The following is an 18,643-nucleotide window of genomic DNA, read 5'->3' as shown; positions in this document are numbered from 1 at the left end:
ACCAAGAAATCGAATTAGTTGACACCGTCCAAGAAATAAAATCGGCTGAAACCCACCAGGAAATCGAATTGGTTGAAACCCGCCAAGAAATGGAATTGGTTGACGCCCACCAAGAAATAGAATTGTTTGACGCCCACCAAGAGATCGAATTGGTTGAAAGCCACCAAGAAATGGATCTGAGTGAAACTCACCAAGGAATAGTAAAAAATTACCATGAAATGGATCTCGATAAAGAACGCAACAATAATATCAATAAATGCCAAAATTTTCCTGGTAAGTGTAAAATTCTTTACACAAGTATGAGCGCTATATTCCGAATCTTATATACCCTTCACCATGGTGCTTGAGTTACCCATCTGAAGCTATACCGTGTTATGTCATAAGATCTTAAAAAAATCCTAAGGGGGACACAATTTTACATGTTTTCTTCAAAATTTTGCCGAGCCTCAAAAAATCTTTGTTTTGTTTTATAATGATTTCTTATGACCATTTTATGATATCAATAAAAAATAAGGCTCAAATGTTGTTTTTATTAACAAAAATGGGACTGTAAAAGCTTTTCATTCATATAAAACTAGCTAATAGGCGGAGGGTACGTAAGTTTCGGCTCAGCCGAATATAACACTCTAACTTGTTATTTTGCAATATTTTTCATTATAGTTAAAACGCAAGTTGATGTCAACAATAGGGTATGTGAGTTACTAGAACAACAGCAAAATTCAAAAATCCATGTCATCTCGGTGGAAATCATTAAACCAATTATATCAAACAAAACCTTATCGTCAAATTCAATTCAAGAATCTACAACACATGAGACCAATTCCGATAAAGATTTTTTTCAAATATTGGAAAATTGTGAAAATTCGATTCAAATAAAGGAAACAAATACAATTGCCAAAGATAATTCCAACATTAATTCATTTGATGAATCTTCAGTACTTATAAATGCTTCCTCCTCAACCCGTGTGGATATATCGGAAATCGTTCACACCACAGACGAAGATATAAAAATAGATGAATACATAATATTGTCAAAGAAAAGTGTGCCTACATCTGCCTCTATTTTAACAGCTTGTAATAAAGATGAAAACGAAATAAACCAAACTAATGTTAGTGGGTATCCATTTCACGCTGGTGATTTTTTTTTATCAAAACACCAAATGCTATATCTCGAAGAGTACTTTATAAAAGGAAACCAGATATCTGATATAAAAGATTTCACAAAATGTGTTGAAGACATGATAAAACTACAGTTCAAAACCATAAACTCCGACTGTTTTATTAACATTTCTAGTCACGGTTATACAAAAGAATTACAAAAATTACGAATTTATTGCAAATGCATATACGAAAAGTGCAGAAAGTATAAATTCGAAATGAATCTTCAAAGTTCACCTATTGAAGTGAAGGTGTTCAGTAACAAAAGTATAATAAAACACTCCTGCGACCCGAAATGCCAACAAATTCGGGCATACTCGAGGAACGTGGCAAAATCCGAGTTAAAGCATAAGCTGCCATCCAATTACAGGAACAGTTTACTTATTAACAAATCAGAAGAACTCAAGGGAAAGTGTCCTACAAAAAACACTATTAAAAAGATGAAAAGTGAAATAATTAAACAATTTAATAGAGACGAGGATATGGCAGTCGACTTGATCCTAATGCAGCGAGATAAGGAGTGGAAACAATTTATTCAAAAAATTGCCATCCCTCAAGAAATATACTTATTTTCTGAAACCCAATTGAGAATTTTGAACGATGGTAGGAATTTAATGCAAAAAAGTCGAAACACACTTTTCTTTGATGCAACAGGATCCATTATTAAACAAATAGACGACGATACCAGTAGCGTTTTTCTATACTCTTTTGTTCTTCATGTTGATGATATACTCCTCCCTGTCGCAGAGGCGCTTATCGCAAGGCAATATGAGGATGACATTAGTCGTTTTATAATGGAGGTAAAAGTGTTTTGTGGGTTGAAAAAAATTAAATGGCCTCTCAGTAGAAGAATTTGCTGCGACTTTAGCTGGGCAATCATAAAATCCCTTATAAGGTCATTCAACAATACTGACGTAGCAACATACCTAATAAAATGTTATAAAATATGCGATGGCTCGATGAAATTACCGTTGAATTTTGTTATAATACAAATATGTTACTGCCATTATATCAAAATTTGTATGAAAGATATCGACCATTATGCGAAAAATGAAGCGCAACGTAAATTTTATAAGAGGATGATAATTAATGGTCTAAATATTGGAGATGTTAAAGAATTCTGGACATGGCTTAGAAATGTTTGTTTAATTTTAAAAACATCATCAGTTGACAAAAAAGTTTTAGAGGCCAAAAATAAAATGAAGTATGTAGAAATGGATGAACAACGAGACAACTTCGGAGATACCACCAAAGACATATATCCTAAAGCTCTATATAAAAAAAGTCCATTTTATACTAAAGGGCAATCTATAAACAACAGCGTCAAAATGGATGAAAACGATGAAGAAGGAGATAATGAGCTAAAAAATATCAACTACCTAAATTTCATTTTAAAAAAATATGTTCCTTTTGCGCCATTGTGGAGTAACATTATTGGGAAAAAGGTAGAAACTAAAAATAAGACACGAATATCAAACAGCCCAGCAGAAGGTTACTTCCATATAACTAAAAATATAACATTAGAACGTAAACGATATGTAAGGCCGAGCATATACATCCGTAAATCAAAAAAATACATACACGCTAAAATAAACGAAATAAAATTGAAATATAATATAAACACGTCAAAATCAAAACCAAATAAAAAATTGAAACTTATAAAAGACACATGGAAAAGAACGCCTAAAACAATAAAGGAATCGGTAAGTCGGAAGCTGCTAAGTAAGAAAGAGGCCAATGCTGTCGAATTCGAAGAGGAAAAATTATTAAGTAAAATTAAAGTTCCGGAAATATTAAGTAACACAGATATTATTTTATTTGATTATAGCTCAGTTTTTAGATCACTAGAACAACATAGTCCATTTTTTTCAAATTACATAACACTAATAGAATTTCAATGCCTTAATCCCCGAAAATTAATTTACAACAATGTTATAGAAATATATATAACAATATTATTTCTGAAACACAATATTAAAGATGCTACATGTTTGTCATGTGAAGTAGGCATGGCAATTTTTAATAATTGTTCACATAACAAACATGAAATTTTAAATTTCAATAAAAATATACAACATGTAATTATACCTATATATAAGAATACACATTATACATTTATTTATCTAAATTTATTAACAAAAGAATTTTATTTTATTGATCCTCAAATCGCTAATGAAGAAACCGTAAAAAAACAATTTCAAATATTTTTAAATAATGTAAATTTAGAAAATATTAAAGAATGGAAATATAATATTGTGAAACATTACAAACAAATTGATGGTTATAATTGTGGAATTATTTGTTGTCAACTAACAGAAGCATTGCTAACAAATACGTCTCTAGAAAATATAATAAATCCAAACAAATACAGATCAGTTATGAAAACGGATCTTATTAAATTTGGGAATTCTGAATTAAATTGCCTTCATTGTCACAGTAACGAACAATCGTTTTTAAAATGCCTCAGTTGTACCAGAGGTATTGACAAGGGATGCTATGAAAGATATTATTTACCAACTAAAGACGTATTTAAATGTCATCTTTGTAACAACAAATAAGAAATAATTAAAACAAGAGAATATTTAAATAAAAAATAAATTTTATCAAAAAAATGTTAAGAATTTGATAATCAATATCTTAAAGCAAAAGTATTATAGGATTCTTTCCGGATAATGATTTTATTTTTTTTCTTTTTAAAATCAAGCATTATAGACAATGAAAAAAATATTTATACAAGTCTAATTCATTATTGATATAACGTAATAATTTAATTTAATAATAATTTAATTTTTAAAGGTAACAGAAGGGGTATGAGTCCCCCTTAATTTGAGGTATGATCCGCTTCATTAACCCTTTAGGTGGGGACGAAAGTTAAAATTTTGTGAAATTTTATTTTTGAAAAAATTGTCAAAAATCAAAAATATTACTTTTTGAAAATGTCTTTGAAGGTAACAGTACGCGGACGGATTTTCCTTAATTTGAGGTATGACCCGCCCCATTAACCCTTTTGGTGGGGACGAAAGTAAAAATTTTGTGTAATTTTAACTTTGAAAAAATTGTAAAAAATCAAAAAGAATATTTTTTGAAAATGTTTTTAAAGGTAACAGAAGGGGTATGAGTCCCCCTTAATTTGAGGTATGATCCGCCCCATTAACCCTTTTGTTGGGGACGAAAGTTAAAATTTTGTGAAATTTTATTTTTTAAAAAATTGTCAAAAATCGAAATTTCAACTTTTTGAAAATGTTTTTGTAGGTAACGGTAAGGGGACGGATTCCCTTTAATTTGAGGTATGACCCGCCCCATTAACACATTTAGTGGGGACGAAAGTTAAAATTTTGTGAAATTTTAACTTTAAAAAAATTGTCAAAAATCGAAAAAATAACTTTTTGAAAATGTCTTTGAAGGTAACAGTAGGGGGACGGATTCCCCTTAATTTGTGTTATGACCCGCCCCATGAACCATTTAGGTGGGGACGAAAGTTAAAATTTTGTGAAACTTTAACTTTAAAAAAATTGTGAAAAATCAAAAATGTTACTTTTTGAAAATGTCTTTGAAGGTAACAGTATTGGGACGGATACCCCTTAATTTGAGGTATGAACCGCCCCATTAACCCTTTAGGTGGGGACGAAAGTTAAAATTTTGTGAAATTTTATTTTTGAAAAAATTGCCAAAAATCGAAATTACAACTTTTGGAAAATGTTTTTAAAGGTAACAGAAGGGGTATGAGTCCCCCTTAATTTGAGGTATGATCCGCCCCATTAACCCTTTCGGTGGGGACGAAAGTTAAAATTTTGTGAAATTTTATTTTTGAAAAAATTGTCAAAAATCAAAAACTTTACTTTTTGAAAATATTTTTGTAGGTAACGGTAAGGGGACGGATTCCCTTTAATTTGAGGTATGACCCGCCACATTAACCCATTTAGTGGGGACGAAAGTTAAAATTTTGAGAAATTTTAACTTTGAAAAAATTGTCAAAAATCGAAAACTTAACTTTTTGAAAATGTTTTTGTAGGTAACGGTAAGGGGAGGGATTCCCCTTAATTTGAGGTATGACCCGCCACATTAACCCATTTAGTGGGGACGAAAGTTAAAATTTTGAGAAATTTTAACTTTGAAAAAATTGTCAAAAATCGAAAACTTAACGTTTTGAAAATGTTTTTGTAGGTAACGGTAAGGGGACGGATTCCCCTTAATTTAAGGTATGAACCGCCCCAGTATCGCTTTAGGTGGGGACGAAAGTTAAAATTATATGAAATTTTATCTTTGAAAAAATTCGCTAAAAATCGAAATAACAATTTTTTTTAAATGTATTGAAAGGTAACGGTAGGGCTATCGATTCCATTTCATTTGAGGTATGACCCGTCCGTTTGCATCCTTTCATGGTGGTAAAACTTAAGATTTTCGAAAAATTCTTCAACTACTGTGAAAGGGTGTTAAAAGTCAAAACATGACGTTTTTTAAATATGTATATTTAAAGGCAAGGGTTGGAGATTAATTTCCTTTCATTTGAGAATTTTAATTTATTTAAAAATATAAATTTTGCTATAAATACGGTGAAAATACAAAAACATATTTGGAAATATGTCAAATTTGTATTTAACCCATATTTTTCAAATACCTGAGACATATTTGCAAATATGTAATGACGTAACTCTTTACGTCATTACATATTTAACTCGGCATATTTAACTTCACTCACTTACATCTTCAAATGAATAAATTGAAAATGAATGAAACGTTCGAACCTATGTTTATAACCAACAAAGGCAAACATCTAGATTTTTAATGAAATTTTTAAAAATAACAATTAATGATGAGATGGGTATTATTTAAAAAAATATATATATGTCTTTAAAGCATCATGTAAATGAGTAAACTGATCAACGACATCGGGTTTCTTAGAAAGGAATATTTTGTATGAAAAAATTTCGGTTTTGGGGAGGGAGGTAATTTAAAATTTTAGAGTATAGTCTAGTCTACATTCTAGTCTACAGTCCAATCCAGCCTATAGCCTTGTCTATAATCTAGTCTATAATTTAGTCTATAGCTAGTCTATAACATAGTCTAGCCTATAGTAAAGTCTATAATCTAGTCTACAATCTAGTCTAGTTTACAGTACAGTCTATAGTCTAGACAATGGTCTAGTCTATAGTTTAGTCTATAGTCTAGTCTATAGTTTAGTCTATAGTCTAGACAATGGTCTAGTCTATAGTTTAGTCTATAGTCTAGTCTATAGTTTAGTCTATAGTCTAGTCTATAGTTTAGTCTATAGTCTAGACAATGGTCTAGTCTATAGTTTAGTCTATAGTCTAGTCTATAGTCTAGTCTATAGTCTAGTCTATAGTCTAGTCTATAGTCTAGACAATGGTCTAGTCTATAGTTTAGTCTATAGTCTAGTCTATAGTCTAGTCTATAGTCTAGTCTATAGTCTAGTCTATAGTCTAGTCTATAGTCTAGTCTTTAGTCTAGTCTATAGTCTAGTCTATAGTCTAGTTTATAGACTAGTCTATAGTCTAGTCTATAGTCCAGTCTATAGTCTAGTCTGTAGCCTAGTCTATGGTCTAGTCTATAGTCTAGTCTATAGTCTAGTCTATAGTCTAGTCTATAGTCTAGTCTATAGTCTAGTCTATAGTCTAGTCTATAGTCTAGTCTATAGTCTAGTCTATAGTCTAGTCTATAGTCTAGTCTATAGTCTAGTCTATAGTCTAGTCTATAGTCTAGTCTAGTCTAGTCTATAGTCTAGTCTACAGTCTATTCTATAGTCTAGTCTATAGTCTAGTCTATAGTCTAGTCTATAGTCTATTCTATAGTCTAGTCTATAGTCTATTCTATAGTCTATTCTATAGTCTAATCTATAGTCTAGTCTATAGTCTAGTCTATAGTCTAGTCTATAGTCTAGTCTATAGTCTAGTCTGTAGTCTAGTCTATAGTCTAGTCTATAGTCTAGTCTATAGTCTAGTCTATAGTCAATCTATAGTCAATCTATAGTCTAGTCTATAGTCTAGTCTATAGTCTAGTCTATAGTCTAGTCTATAGTCTAGTCTATAGTCTAGTCTATAGTATAGTCTATAGTCTATAGTCTAGTCTAGTCTATAGTCTAGTCTATAGTCTAGTCTAGTCTATAGTCTAGTCTAGTCTATAGTCTAGTCTAGTCTATAGTCTAGTCTAGTCTATAGTCTAGTCTAGTCTATAGTCTAGTCTAGTCTATAGTCTAGTCTATAGTCTAGTCTATAGTCTAGTCTATAGTCTAGTCTATAGTCTAGTCTATAGTCTAGTGTATAGTCTAGTCTATAGTCTAGTCTATAGTCTAGTCTATAGTCTAGTCTATAGTCTAGTCTATAGTCTAGTCTATAGTCTAGTCTATAGTCTAGTCTATAGTCTAGTCTATAGTCTAGTCTATAGTCTAGTCTATAGTCTAGTCTATAGTCTAGTCTATAGTCTAGTCTATAGTCTAGTCTATAGTCTAGTCTATAGTCTAGTCAATAGTCTAGTCTATAGTCTAGTCTATGGTCTAGTATATAGTCTAGTCTATAGTCTAGTCTGTAGTCAAGTCTACCGTATAGCCTATAGTCTGGTCTTTAGTCTAGTCTACCGTCTAGTCTATAGTCTAGTCTTTCGTCTAGTCTATAGTCTAGCCTATAGTCTAATATAAAGTCTGATCTATAGTCTAGTCTACAGTATAGTTTATAAAACAGACTTTAGTCTTGACCATAGTGTTGACTATAGTCTCGTCTATAGTCTAGTCTAAAATCTAGTCTATAGTCTAGTCCATAGTTTAGTCTATAGTCTAGTCTATAGTCTAGTCTATAGTCTAGTCTGTAGTCTTGTCTATAGTCTACTCTTCAGTCTGGCCTAGCCTATAATATAATCTGTAGTCTAGTCCAGTCTAGTCTGTTGTCTACTCTATAGTCTAATCCATTGACTAGTCTGTTTTCTAGCCGATAGTCTAGTCTATAGTCTAATCTATAGACAAATCTAAAGTCTATTATAAAGACTATGCTAATCCAAAGTCTAGACTGTAGTCTAGTCTACAATCTATAGACAAATCGAAAGTCTATTATATTGACTATGCTAATCCATAGTCTAGACTGTACTAGTCTATAGTCTAGACTGTAGTCTATAGTATAGCCTGTAGTCTAGTCTATAGTTTAGTTTACAATCTAGTCTATAGTCTGGGCTGCAGTTTATTCTACAGTCTAGTCTACAGTCTTGTCAATAGTCTATAGCCTAATATTTAGTCTAACCTATAGTCTAGTCTACAGTGTAATCCATTTTCTGGTCTATAGTATAGTCCATACTATAGTCTAAAATAAGAATTAATTAAAAATTAATTGTTATACTTATTTTGTAAAATATTTAAATTTAATATGTTTTTGTTGTTTTTCTTTACTTTTTTCCTTTTGTTCAAGAAATTTTCTTTTTTGACGGCTGATTTTTATTTGCAGTAAAAATTATTGTTATTTTTTTTCATTATTAAGATTGTAAATATTTTTGTACACTGAAATAATATTTTGCCATTTATTTGTATAAAATAAATGTTTTTATTGGAATAATGACTGGTTATTGTTTGCAAATAAAGTAAGTGACCTTTAAAAATAAATTATCACTTTATTACAAAAATATAAAATTGTATATTTTCTTAAAATTTTACAAATTAAAAAAATACATATCTGAAACAAATTTGTTTTCAAGTTAAGAATTAATGGAATATTAATAATTTTTCAAAAATATGGATACAAATTTGAGGCAAACAAATAAATTTAAATAATTGTAAACTGCAACCAGATGTTGTTTTAAGATTAAAGGAGAAAAATACAAAATTGTGGTAATATCACTGACAATTGTCTATCCATGTCCTGCTGACATTTTTCTATTTTATAAGCTTAAAATTCATTAAGTTTTATATAAAAAGAATCTTGTACTTACCATAGCTTGTTCGATTTTATTATCGATTGCAACTGCACTCGTTCCAGATGCACTAGAAAAAAATACAAAAAAAAACTCAATTAATTATATGTTATTAAAAATTATTTCTTTGTAGTAGCCAATTTTCTAAAAATAGCTTTGCAAATAACAATTATCAAATTATTTCTTTAATTTTTATTGTTTTTTTTTCGAATTTCCGTAAATTTAACTAGAAAATTGCCAAAAACAAATTTTCAATGTCAATGTTTTATAATTAAAAATAAATTACACTAAAAACGATATTAATGTTTTTTTGTCGTGTCGATATAGTTTAGACATTTTTATATAAGGTTTTTAAATAGTATTGCATATTATGTGGGAATGTTGAAGACAGACAAAAGTAATGTATACTTTGAGGAGTTATTAATTTCATTAAGACTAAACTAAAGAAGACTATAGACAAGACTATTAACTAAAGACTAAGTAAAAACTATACTAGACTATAGACTAGACTATAGATTAGACTATAGACTAGACTATAGACTAGACTATAGACTAGACTATAGACTAGACTATAGACTAGACTATAGACTAGACTATAGACTAGACTATAGACTAGACTATAGACTAGACTATAGACTAGACTATAGACTAGACTATAGACTAGACTATAGACTAGACTATAGACTAGACTATAGACTAGACTATAGACTAGACTATAGACTAGACTATAGACTAGACTATAGACTAGACTATAGACTAGATTATAGACTAGACTATAGACTAGACTATAGACTAGACTATAGACTAGACTATAGACTAGACTATAGACTAGACTATAGACTAGACTATAGACTAGACTGTAGACTAGACTATAGACTAGACGATAGACTAGACTATAGACTAGACGATAGACTAGACTATAGACTAGACTATAGACTAGACTATAGACTAGACTATAGACTAGACTATAGACTAGACTATAGACTAGACTATAGACTAGACTATAGACTAGACTATAGACTAGACTATAGACTAGACTATAGACTAGACTATAGACTAGACTATAGACTAGACTATAGACTAGACTATAGACTAGACTATAGACTAGACTATAGACTAGACTATAGACTAGACTATAGACTAGACTAGACTATAGACTAGACTATAGACTAGACTATAGACTAGACTATAGACTAGACTATAGACTAGACTATAGACTAGACTATAGACTAGACTATAGACGAAACTATAGACTAGACTAAAGCCTGGGTAACAGACTAGATTAGTTATAATGCATGAATCATGCTAATATATTACAAACTATTATATGATTTTTCCCAAATTTTTTTCTTTTAATTACTTTTCATGTAATTAATATATGTAATAGTATTAATAATAGTTAATTTCATTAAGGAATCATTAATAACATTAAACTTTTTTAACATATTTAATTTACAAGCAACAGTGCGTTTTACATTTATGGATCAATCATTACCCCGTATAATCGAACACATATTCGGCCATTTGTGTTCATTGTGTAATCTAACACTTTTGTTTATTAGTAACAATTTTGTAGTTGTTTATAATATTGTTATTGCTGTTGTTGTTTTAGTGTTGTTGCTATGTAAACTAATATTCATATCTGTTCAATTGACCTGAAAAACTTGTTCAATCAATTGTATAAATAATATACAATTTTTTTCTGTTGTACAATACACTTGTACTTTTCAATATTTTATTTTTATTGCCATGTTTTCTGTTTGTAGTTTTTTTTTTGCCATATCGTGCTTATAATTATGTATCTCAAATTACACAAAAAAAACTAAAACTATAGACATGCAGCTCTATTACTACGTTGAATAGAAAAAAAATCATGAAAGAAAATAAATGAAAAAAACCTAAAAATTTACTCACTCACATAATTTTATTATTAGTTTTTTTTTTTTGCTAACAAAATTAATTTTTATTATTTATTATCTAGACTATAGACTAGACTAAAGACTAGACTATAGACTAGACTATAGACTAGACTATAGACTAGACTATAGACTAGACTATAGACTAGACTATAGATTAGACTATAGATTATACTATAGACTAGACTATAGACTAAACTATAGACTAGACTATAGACTAGACTATATACTAGACTATAGACTAGACTTTAGACTACACTATGTACTAGACTATAGAATAGATTACGGACTAGACTGTAGTCAATAGCCTAGACTATTGACGATACTATTGACTAGACAATAGACGCTACTATAGACTTAAAAAAGTTCAGAAAGTTTCATATCAATTCGTTAAAAAAGTAATATCAAAATGTGAGAACAAAGTTCCTGGGAATTAAAAACTTTTTCTCACAATTAAATTTATAAAATTTTGTGATTAACAATAACACAAATTATTTACTTCTTATAAGACCTAATAAATATTTCCTTAATTATATTGTTTTTTTTTTCTCTCTTTAATATGAAATTTTATTTGAATTTAATTATGTTACAAATTGTTATGTACTTTTAATGTGTAGTTATAATAATTCACGTGAATTTTTGTATGATTTTATTTTTCTAACACATATACTGTTGTATTTTTTTTTTTTTTTTTTTGCAATCTTATGCAATTTTTTATAGCTGGAAAAAAAATAAATTTTATTACATAGTTTTTTTAGTGGCAAATTGTATGTCTAAAACAAATTGTTCATATGTATAAATTTCAGTTTTATGCAATATGATGAAGAGAAAAAAGCAAAAAAAATCGCAACACAGAAGACAAAACAAAAATATAATAAATAATAAAAATTAATTTTGTTAGCAAAAAAAAAAAACTAATAATAAAATTATGTGAGTGAGTAAATTTTTAGGTTTTTTTCATTTATTTTCTTTCATGATTTTTTTTCTATTCAACGTAGTAATAGAGCTGCATGTCTATAGTTTTAGTTTTTTTTGTGTAATTTGAGATACATAATTATAAGCACGATATGGCAAAAAAAAAACTACAAACAGAAAACATGGCAATAAAAATAAAATATTGAAAAGTACAAGTGTATTGTACAACAGAAAAAAAATTGTATATTATTTATACAATTGATTGAACAAGTTTTTCAGGTCAATTGAACAGATATGAATATTAGTTTACATAGCAACAACACTAAAACAACAACAGCAATAACAATATTATAAACAACTACAAAATTGTTACTAATAAACAAAAGTGTTAGATTACACAATGAACACAAATGGCCGAATATGTGTTCGATTATACGGGGTAATGATTGATCCATAAATGTAAAACGCACTGTTGCTTGTAAATTAAATATGTTAAAAAAGTTTAATGTTATTAATGATTCCTTAATGAAATTAACTATTATTAATACTATTACATATATTAATTACATGAAAAGTAATTAAAAGAAAAAAATTTGGGAAAAATCATATAATAGTTTGTAATATATTAGCATGATTCATGCATTATAACTAATCTAGTCTGTTACCCAGGCTTTAGTCTAGTCTATAGTCTAGTCTATAGTCTAGTCTATAGTCTAGTCTATAGTCTAGTCTATAGTCTAGTCTATAGTCTAGTCTATAGTCTAGTCTATAGTCTAGTCTATAGTCTATCTATCTATCTATCAATCTATCTATCTATCTATCTATCTATCTATCTATCTATCTATCTATCTATCTATCTATCTATCTATCTATCTATCTATCTATCTATCTATCTATCTATATAATATTTTAATAATATTTTATAAAAAATGTATGCCAAATCTAAAAAATTAAGATCCTTTCACTCCCTCCTTACGTATGTTTGTGTAAATATACGTACTGGAACTCGTATGTCCTTGAGTTCAATTTGTTTAATTTTTTTTCATGTTCATGTTTTAGTTGTTCGTTGAAAAGTGCTTGTAAAAGTAACTTAGAGAATAATTTTAAATAGAATTGTGTTCAAGTGTTGTATAATTTTATGTTTGTTTGTTTATTTTTCCTTTCATCTTTTGATGTAGTGCAGGGTAGAGAGACACTTCACAAATGTTTAGAAGGTGTTTTTTCGTCCACCGCTTTTAGTGAGCCTCCAAATAGTTAATGTGAAGTTTTTTTTTTTTATTTTCTAGGTGTTGGTTGTTCTGATAAGTTAGTCAAGGTAACTGAATTTGTAGTTAAGAATTAAGAATTTTGTGCGAATTTTTTTTTAAGATTTTTAAATGTTTTTATGTTTGCTTGGAAATATTGGATAACAGTGTTTCAAAAAAGTATTGAACTTTTTGAATTTTTAAAGTTGATTTACTATTTTTAATTGCTAGTGAACTTATGACCTTGAGCTTCCCGCTAGCCTTATATAATGTCCTCGTTTCTTTGTTTAAACTTTTACCTAGAGTTTATTAACCCTTTAAGTTCAACAAAAACCTATTAAAATTTTTATGATTTTTTTTTGTACAATATCTGTACGTAGGTCTGTCTTTCTTTTCTGTTGTGTTTACATTTCTTATTATGATAATGATAATGATGATGTTGATAATGTTGTTGATGACTGTGACTTTGTAAAATGTACGTATGCATTTCATATCAAGCGTAAAAACCAATAAAAATATTTTTAATGCTATTTTTTTCGTCTTAATGATGTATATATGTTGTTTTTTTATATTTTTAACCATTTGAGGCAATTTGTTTATGATGATTACTTTATTTTTAATGTTAATGGTCTGACATTTAAATCGGTTTTGTGCTATTTGCGCGCGCAAAAATTATACAAATTTCCATTTTCATTTTCAAGTGACAAAAAGAAGAAAGAAAAGTTGTTGTATTAGTCACGTACATGAAAGTTTAATCAGGCTCAACGTCCTTTGCGGGTGTGTGACCAAACGGACCAAGTATTCAGTTATTTAAATTGTAAAATCAACCGTATCAATAACCATTATAATTTCTTTTTTTAAACATAACGTAATTGTCAATTATTTCTGTTTATTACTCAAAAATATTACAAAAGAAAAACTCTTAATAACACATCTTTTTGTGGATTTAAGCGTGTTTATATGAAAGGGGTCTCTTACCTCTTAAATTGCTAAAGAAAGCCTAACACCTACACATGTCTTTTTTACTTTTACTGTCATAATTTTTGTTTCAATTTTAATTTGTTTTGTCATTTTTGGGCATTTGTTTTCAAACATATAAATACATTTCTTAAAATGTATTTTTAATTAGATTAAAAAAAAATTACATTTATCCCGTAAAGCGTCATAGAAGTGTTTTTTTTTAGAGATTATTGACTTTTATTTGTCATGGAAAAAAACCTCAAGATTTAAATTTTTTCATAAAGACAAAATGAATTTTTTTTTGAAGGAAAAATTCGAATTTCTAGAATTTTAAGGATGAAACTGAAAGTAACGTCTGCATATGACTCCAAACTTTAGAAGTTTCTTCAATTATTTGCCAAGACTATATAGGCCAGTGTATTCACATATTTCAGAACTTAGACTAGTATAATATACACTTAGACGTTAGTCCAGACTATAGTTTAGACAAAAGTCTAAACGATAGTTTAGTCTATACAAGAAATATAGTCCATATTATAGTCAAGGCTACAGTCCAGACAATAGGCGATAGAGCAGACTATACAATAGACCATAGACGGTAGTCCAGTCTACACTAGAGCGATAATCCAGACTACCTTTAGTTGACACTATAACCTAGACTATAGCCCAGACCATAAAAGACAATAGTCCAGACTATTGACCAGACAATAGTCTAGATAATAGTCCAGACCAAGGTCTAGCCAATTGTGTACAGTCAATAGTCGAGACTATAGTGGTAAAGACTACAGTGTAGACGAAAGATCAAACAATAGTCTAGACGTTAGCTCTGATTATAGTCTAGCAGATAGTCCAGACCATAGTCCACACTTATCGTTATCGTCTAGACTTTAATCGAGATGCTAGTCTAGTCTATAGAGAAAGTTCAGAATTATAGTCTAGACTATAGTTCAGATTATAATATAAAAAATAGTACAGACGTAGTCTAGACGATATCTATCTGTCTGTCTGCCTGTCTGTCTGTCTGTCTGTCTGTCTGTCTGTCTGTCTGTCTATCTATCTATCTATCTATCTCTCTATCTATCTATCTATCTATCTATCTATCTATCTATCTATCTATCTATCTATCTATCTATCTATCTATCTATCTATCTATCTATCTATCTATCTATCTATCTATCTAACTATCTATCTATCTATCTATCTATCTATCTATCTATCTATCTATCTATCTATATATCTATCTACCTATCTATCTATCTATCTATCTATCTATCTATCTATCTATCTATCTATCTATCTATCTATCTATCTATCCATAATCAACAACAGTCCCCACTTTAGTCAGACGATATTCCAGTCTGTACTCCAGACTATATTGCATACAATACTATAAACCCTAGTTCAGACAGGAGTTCAGTCTTTGATGACGTTCAGACTGTAGTCTAAACGACAAATCAGTCATAGTTTATACAAAGATATATTCTCGATATTTGTACATATATTTTGACAGGTAGAACCCTGTTTTCAAACAATCTAAACGCGAACATAAACTTTGTTTAGAAAAACTTACTTTAAACGCAGTTTAAGCTGATAATAAAGTTTAAATATGAAAACAGCTGACACGCGCGCAGACTAAATAAAAAAATATTATACATTTTTAAAAGCAAAAACAATAAAATTAATTAAAATTCTTTCAACTGCATCAAAAGCACAAAAATAAAAGAAGAAAACAAATTAACACTTAAATGTCAAAAATTAAATTTAAAAAAAAAGTATAATGATTAACACAAATAAATATAAAAAATAACATGCAACAGAATTGCAGGCAAAATTATGTCCGTAAAATAAAAACACATTAATATTAAGAATTAACAACAATATTTAATTAAAACTCATACAAAAACAACTAAAACAACAACGACAAATAGAAGAAAATTAAAAAAACAAAATTTAAACAACAATGAGATCATCAGGTAAATTAAATTAATGAAAAAAAATCATTAAAAAATGTTTAAACAATCGCCAGGTTAATTTACTATAGAGAAATCATGATGATAATTATTGGCAAAAAGTTTGAGAAATAATAAAAAAAAAACAAAAACATCAAAACAAAAGAATTTTATAACAAAAATTTCTTTCAGTGTTTGTTTTTTGCTTGCAACGTTGTCATGATATTATAACACGTGTTTAGAAGATGTTTAAAATTAAAATAAAAGTGAAATAAGTATAGAAAATATTTCACATGCAAGTGTAATTGTAGAGAAAAAAGGTTTCAATTGTTTAAAATTGAAATTGTGTTTAAAACCACAATCTTTTAACAACGACGCCATTTTAATTCTAATGTTAATCTTAGATTATCTCTGATCATTTAAATGTTCGGTATGTTTGTTGTTGTATTTTCGTTTAATAAAATATATTAAATTTCTAGAAAATTTTCAGCAAGATCTCAATTACAACTTGTAAGTGTTTAGAAGATTATATCAAGAGGAAATAACTTGTTATTTAGATATTATTAATATTTTTCGTAAAATTGATTTTAAATATTTTTGCACAAGAGACCCACATTAGGGAGATAGAGCAGATGATTCAAAACACGATCTTTATTATCCAAACATCTTATTGATATCATAATTCAAAATATAATAAAGATAATTTTATTATTTAAACGGTGGAATCTGTGATTTTGGCATGTTTTTTGTTCGAATCTTGATTAAAGATAATCTTTAATTATCTAAACTGTTTTAAGTAATAGAGGAGCGAATCAACTGAGGATCGGCAGCAATTTTATGAAATTCAAATCAATCTATAAAAAAGCATCTAATTACGATCACTTTGCCAATATCTTTAGAAGATCATCTATCAAATGTTTCCCAAAGTCCAAGAGTTAACTATTTTAAGCAATTTTAGACAATTTGTATTGATTCACATAGATCTTGAAAGAATAAATGATCAGTGATTGAAGATATTCATATGTGGTGTCCACATAAGTTGTTTTAAGTAATAGAGAAGCAAATTAACTGAGGATCGGCAGCAATTTTATGAAATTGAAAACAATTTATAAAAAGCATCTAAGTACGATCACTTTGCTAATATCTTTAAAAGATCCTCTATAAATTGTGTCCCGGAGTCAAAGAGTTAATTATTCTGTATTGATTCATATTGATCTTGAAAGAATGATTGAACTGTGATTTGAGTAATAGTAGTAAATCAACCGAGGATCGTCTGGATCGTTATGGGACATTTTTTTTTAACAGAACATCTATATACGATCACTTTGCGAAGATCGTTATGAAATGCGTATTGGACTTTCGGATTGCAGATCTCATGATCGGTAATAATTTGTAATCCATAAGAATTTAAAACAATCTGATATACTTCATTCTATAACAAATACACTAAATACGATCGATCACTTTGTAACGATCTTTTAAAAACTCTCCAACAGATTTTACGATCGTTCTCTTATAAAATCCAAAACAAGATTCCATAACCCAGCTTCCAAACGAAATTAATTCAGCTGGTTTTAGATATGAAATTTTAATAACTTAGACTATAGCAGAGCCACCAACTACAATCGCTTTGTGAAGATCTTTTCAGAATTCTACGTGTGATCAAATTGCTCGACTTTTAATCTGATCAAAACGAAGATCATATAGAGCAAGAGATATAAAACGTCAAATCTATGTTAATCCTATAACACTTCATTCAAACCTGTGATCAAGCATCCATTCAAGAACTACGCCTTCAATCACTAATAATCCAACAAACATTTTCTATTGCCGAATTCAAACGTGTGGATCATACATGCGATCAAATTGCTCTACTATTATTCTGATCAAAAGGAAGATTATATAGAGCAAGAGATATAAAGGTTGTTTAGTGCAAAACGTTATTTCAATGTAAATTCACTCTTCATTCCAACCATTGATCATAAATCAATTCCATAACTGCGCTATCGATCACTAATAACCCAGCAAACATTTTCGTGAGTTTTTTTAAATCTATTTAACAGCAATATTGCAGAAGTATTCTAATTCTTAACACCAATCGGAAGAACTGATTTTGAAATCAGTGTGTTTTGTTTTTCATATTCTCACCTTTCAGTCTTCGATTAGTATTACTGACGAGGAGTCTGTCTGTGTTATTAAAGGGAAAAAATCTAGATTTATGGCATCAAATCTAGTTTCAATATATTTCCCAAATTTAGTCATTAAACTCTTGTAAATCCCCTTTAAATTTTTTGAGAAATCAAAATTTAGTTGCTATGTTGAAGCAACTAAACTACTTAAGCAAAAAAAAAAAAAAAAAAAAACAAAAACGTGCAACATATCTAACAAGGTTCATTGCAACGTAATAGAAATTCATTCACCTGCAAAAACAAAAATAAAACTATTTCAGGAATTTGTTGTTGGCATTTAGATTTTTCCCCGTTTTTGGCCAAAATTTGCCAATAAATTCTAACAAAGAATTTCGCAAGCAACAAAATTCTTAAGACATTTTTTCAAAAGATTTTTTTGTTTTCTCCTCAACGCTGTAGCTTCT

The 18,643-nt window shown here is 28.9% G+C and overlaps 1 protein-coding gene across 9 annotated transcripts in view; it reads right to left on the bottom strand.

Annotated features, from left to right (window-relative positions):
* LOC111677555 (protein bunched, class 2/F/G isoform) overlaps window positions 1-18,643 on the bottom strand; it is a 271,155-nt gene that overhangs the window by 60,303 nt on the left and 192,209 nt on the right. For all 9 annotated transcript variants that reach the window (XM_046945594.1, XM_046945633.1, XM_046945641.1 and 6 more), the window contains one exon: window positions 9,085-9,136. In XM_046945594.1, the coding sequence (XP_046801550.1) occupies window positions 9,085-9,136 (52 nt within the window). The remainder of the gene's footprint in view (window positions 1-9,084; window positions 9,137-18,643) is intronic.

This window comes from Lucilia cuprina, chromosome 2 (genome assembly GCF_022045245.1).
Source record: "Lucilia cuprina isolate Lc7/37 chromosome 2, ASM2204524v1, whole genome shotgun sequence".
In the NCBI taxonomy this organism is placed as follows: domain Eukaryota; kingdom Metazoa; phylum Arthropoda; class Insecta; order Diptera; family Calliphoridae; genus Lucilia; species Lucilia cuprina.
Note: the sequence above shows the minus strand (reverse complement) of the source record. Positions and strands in the feature narration are given on the sequence as shown.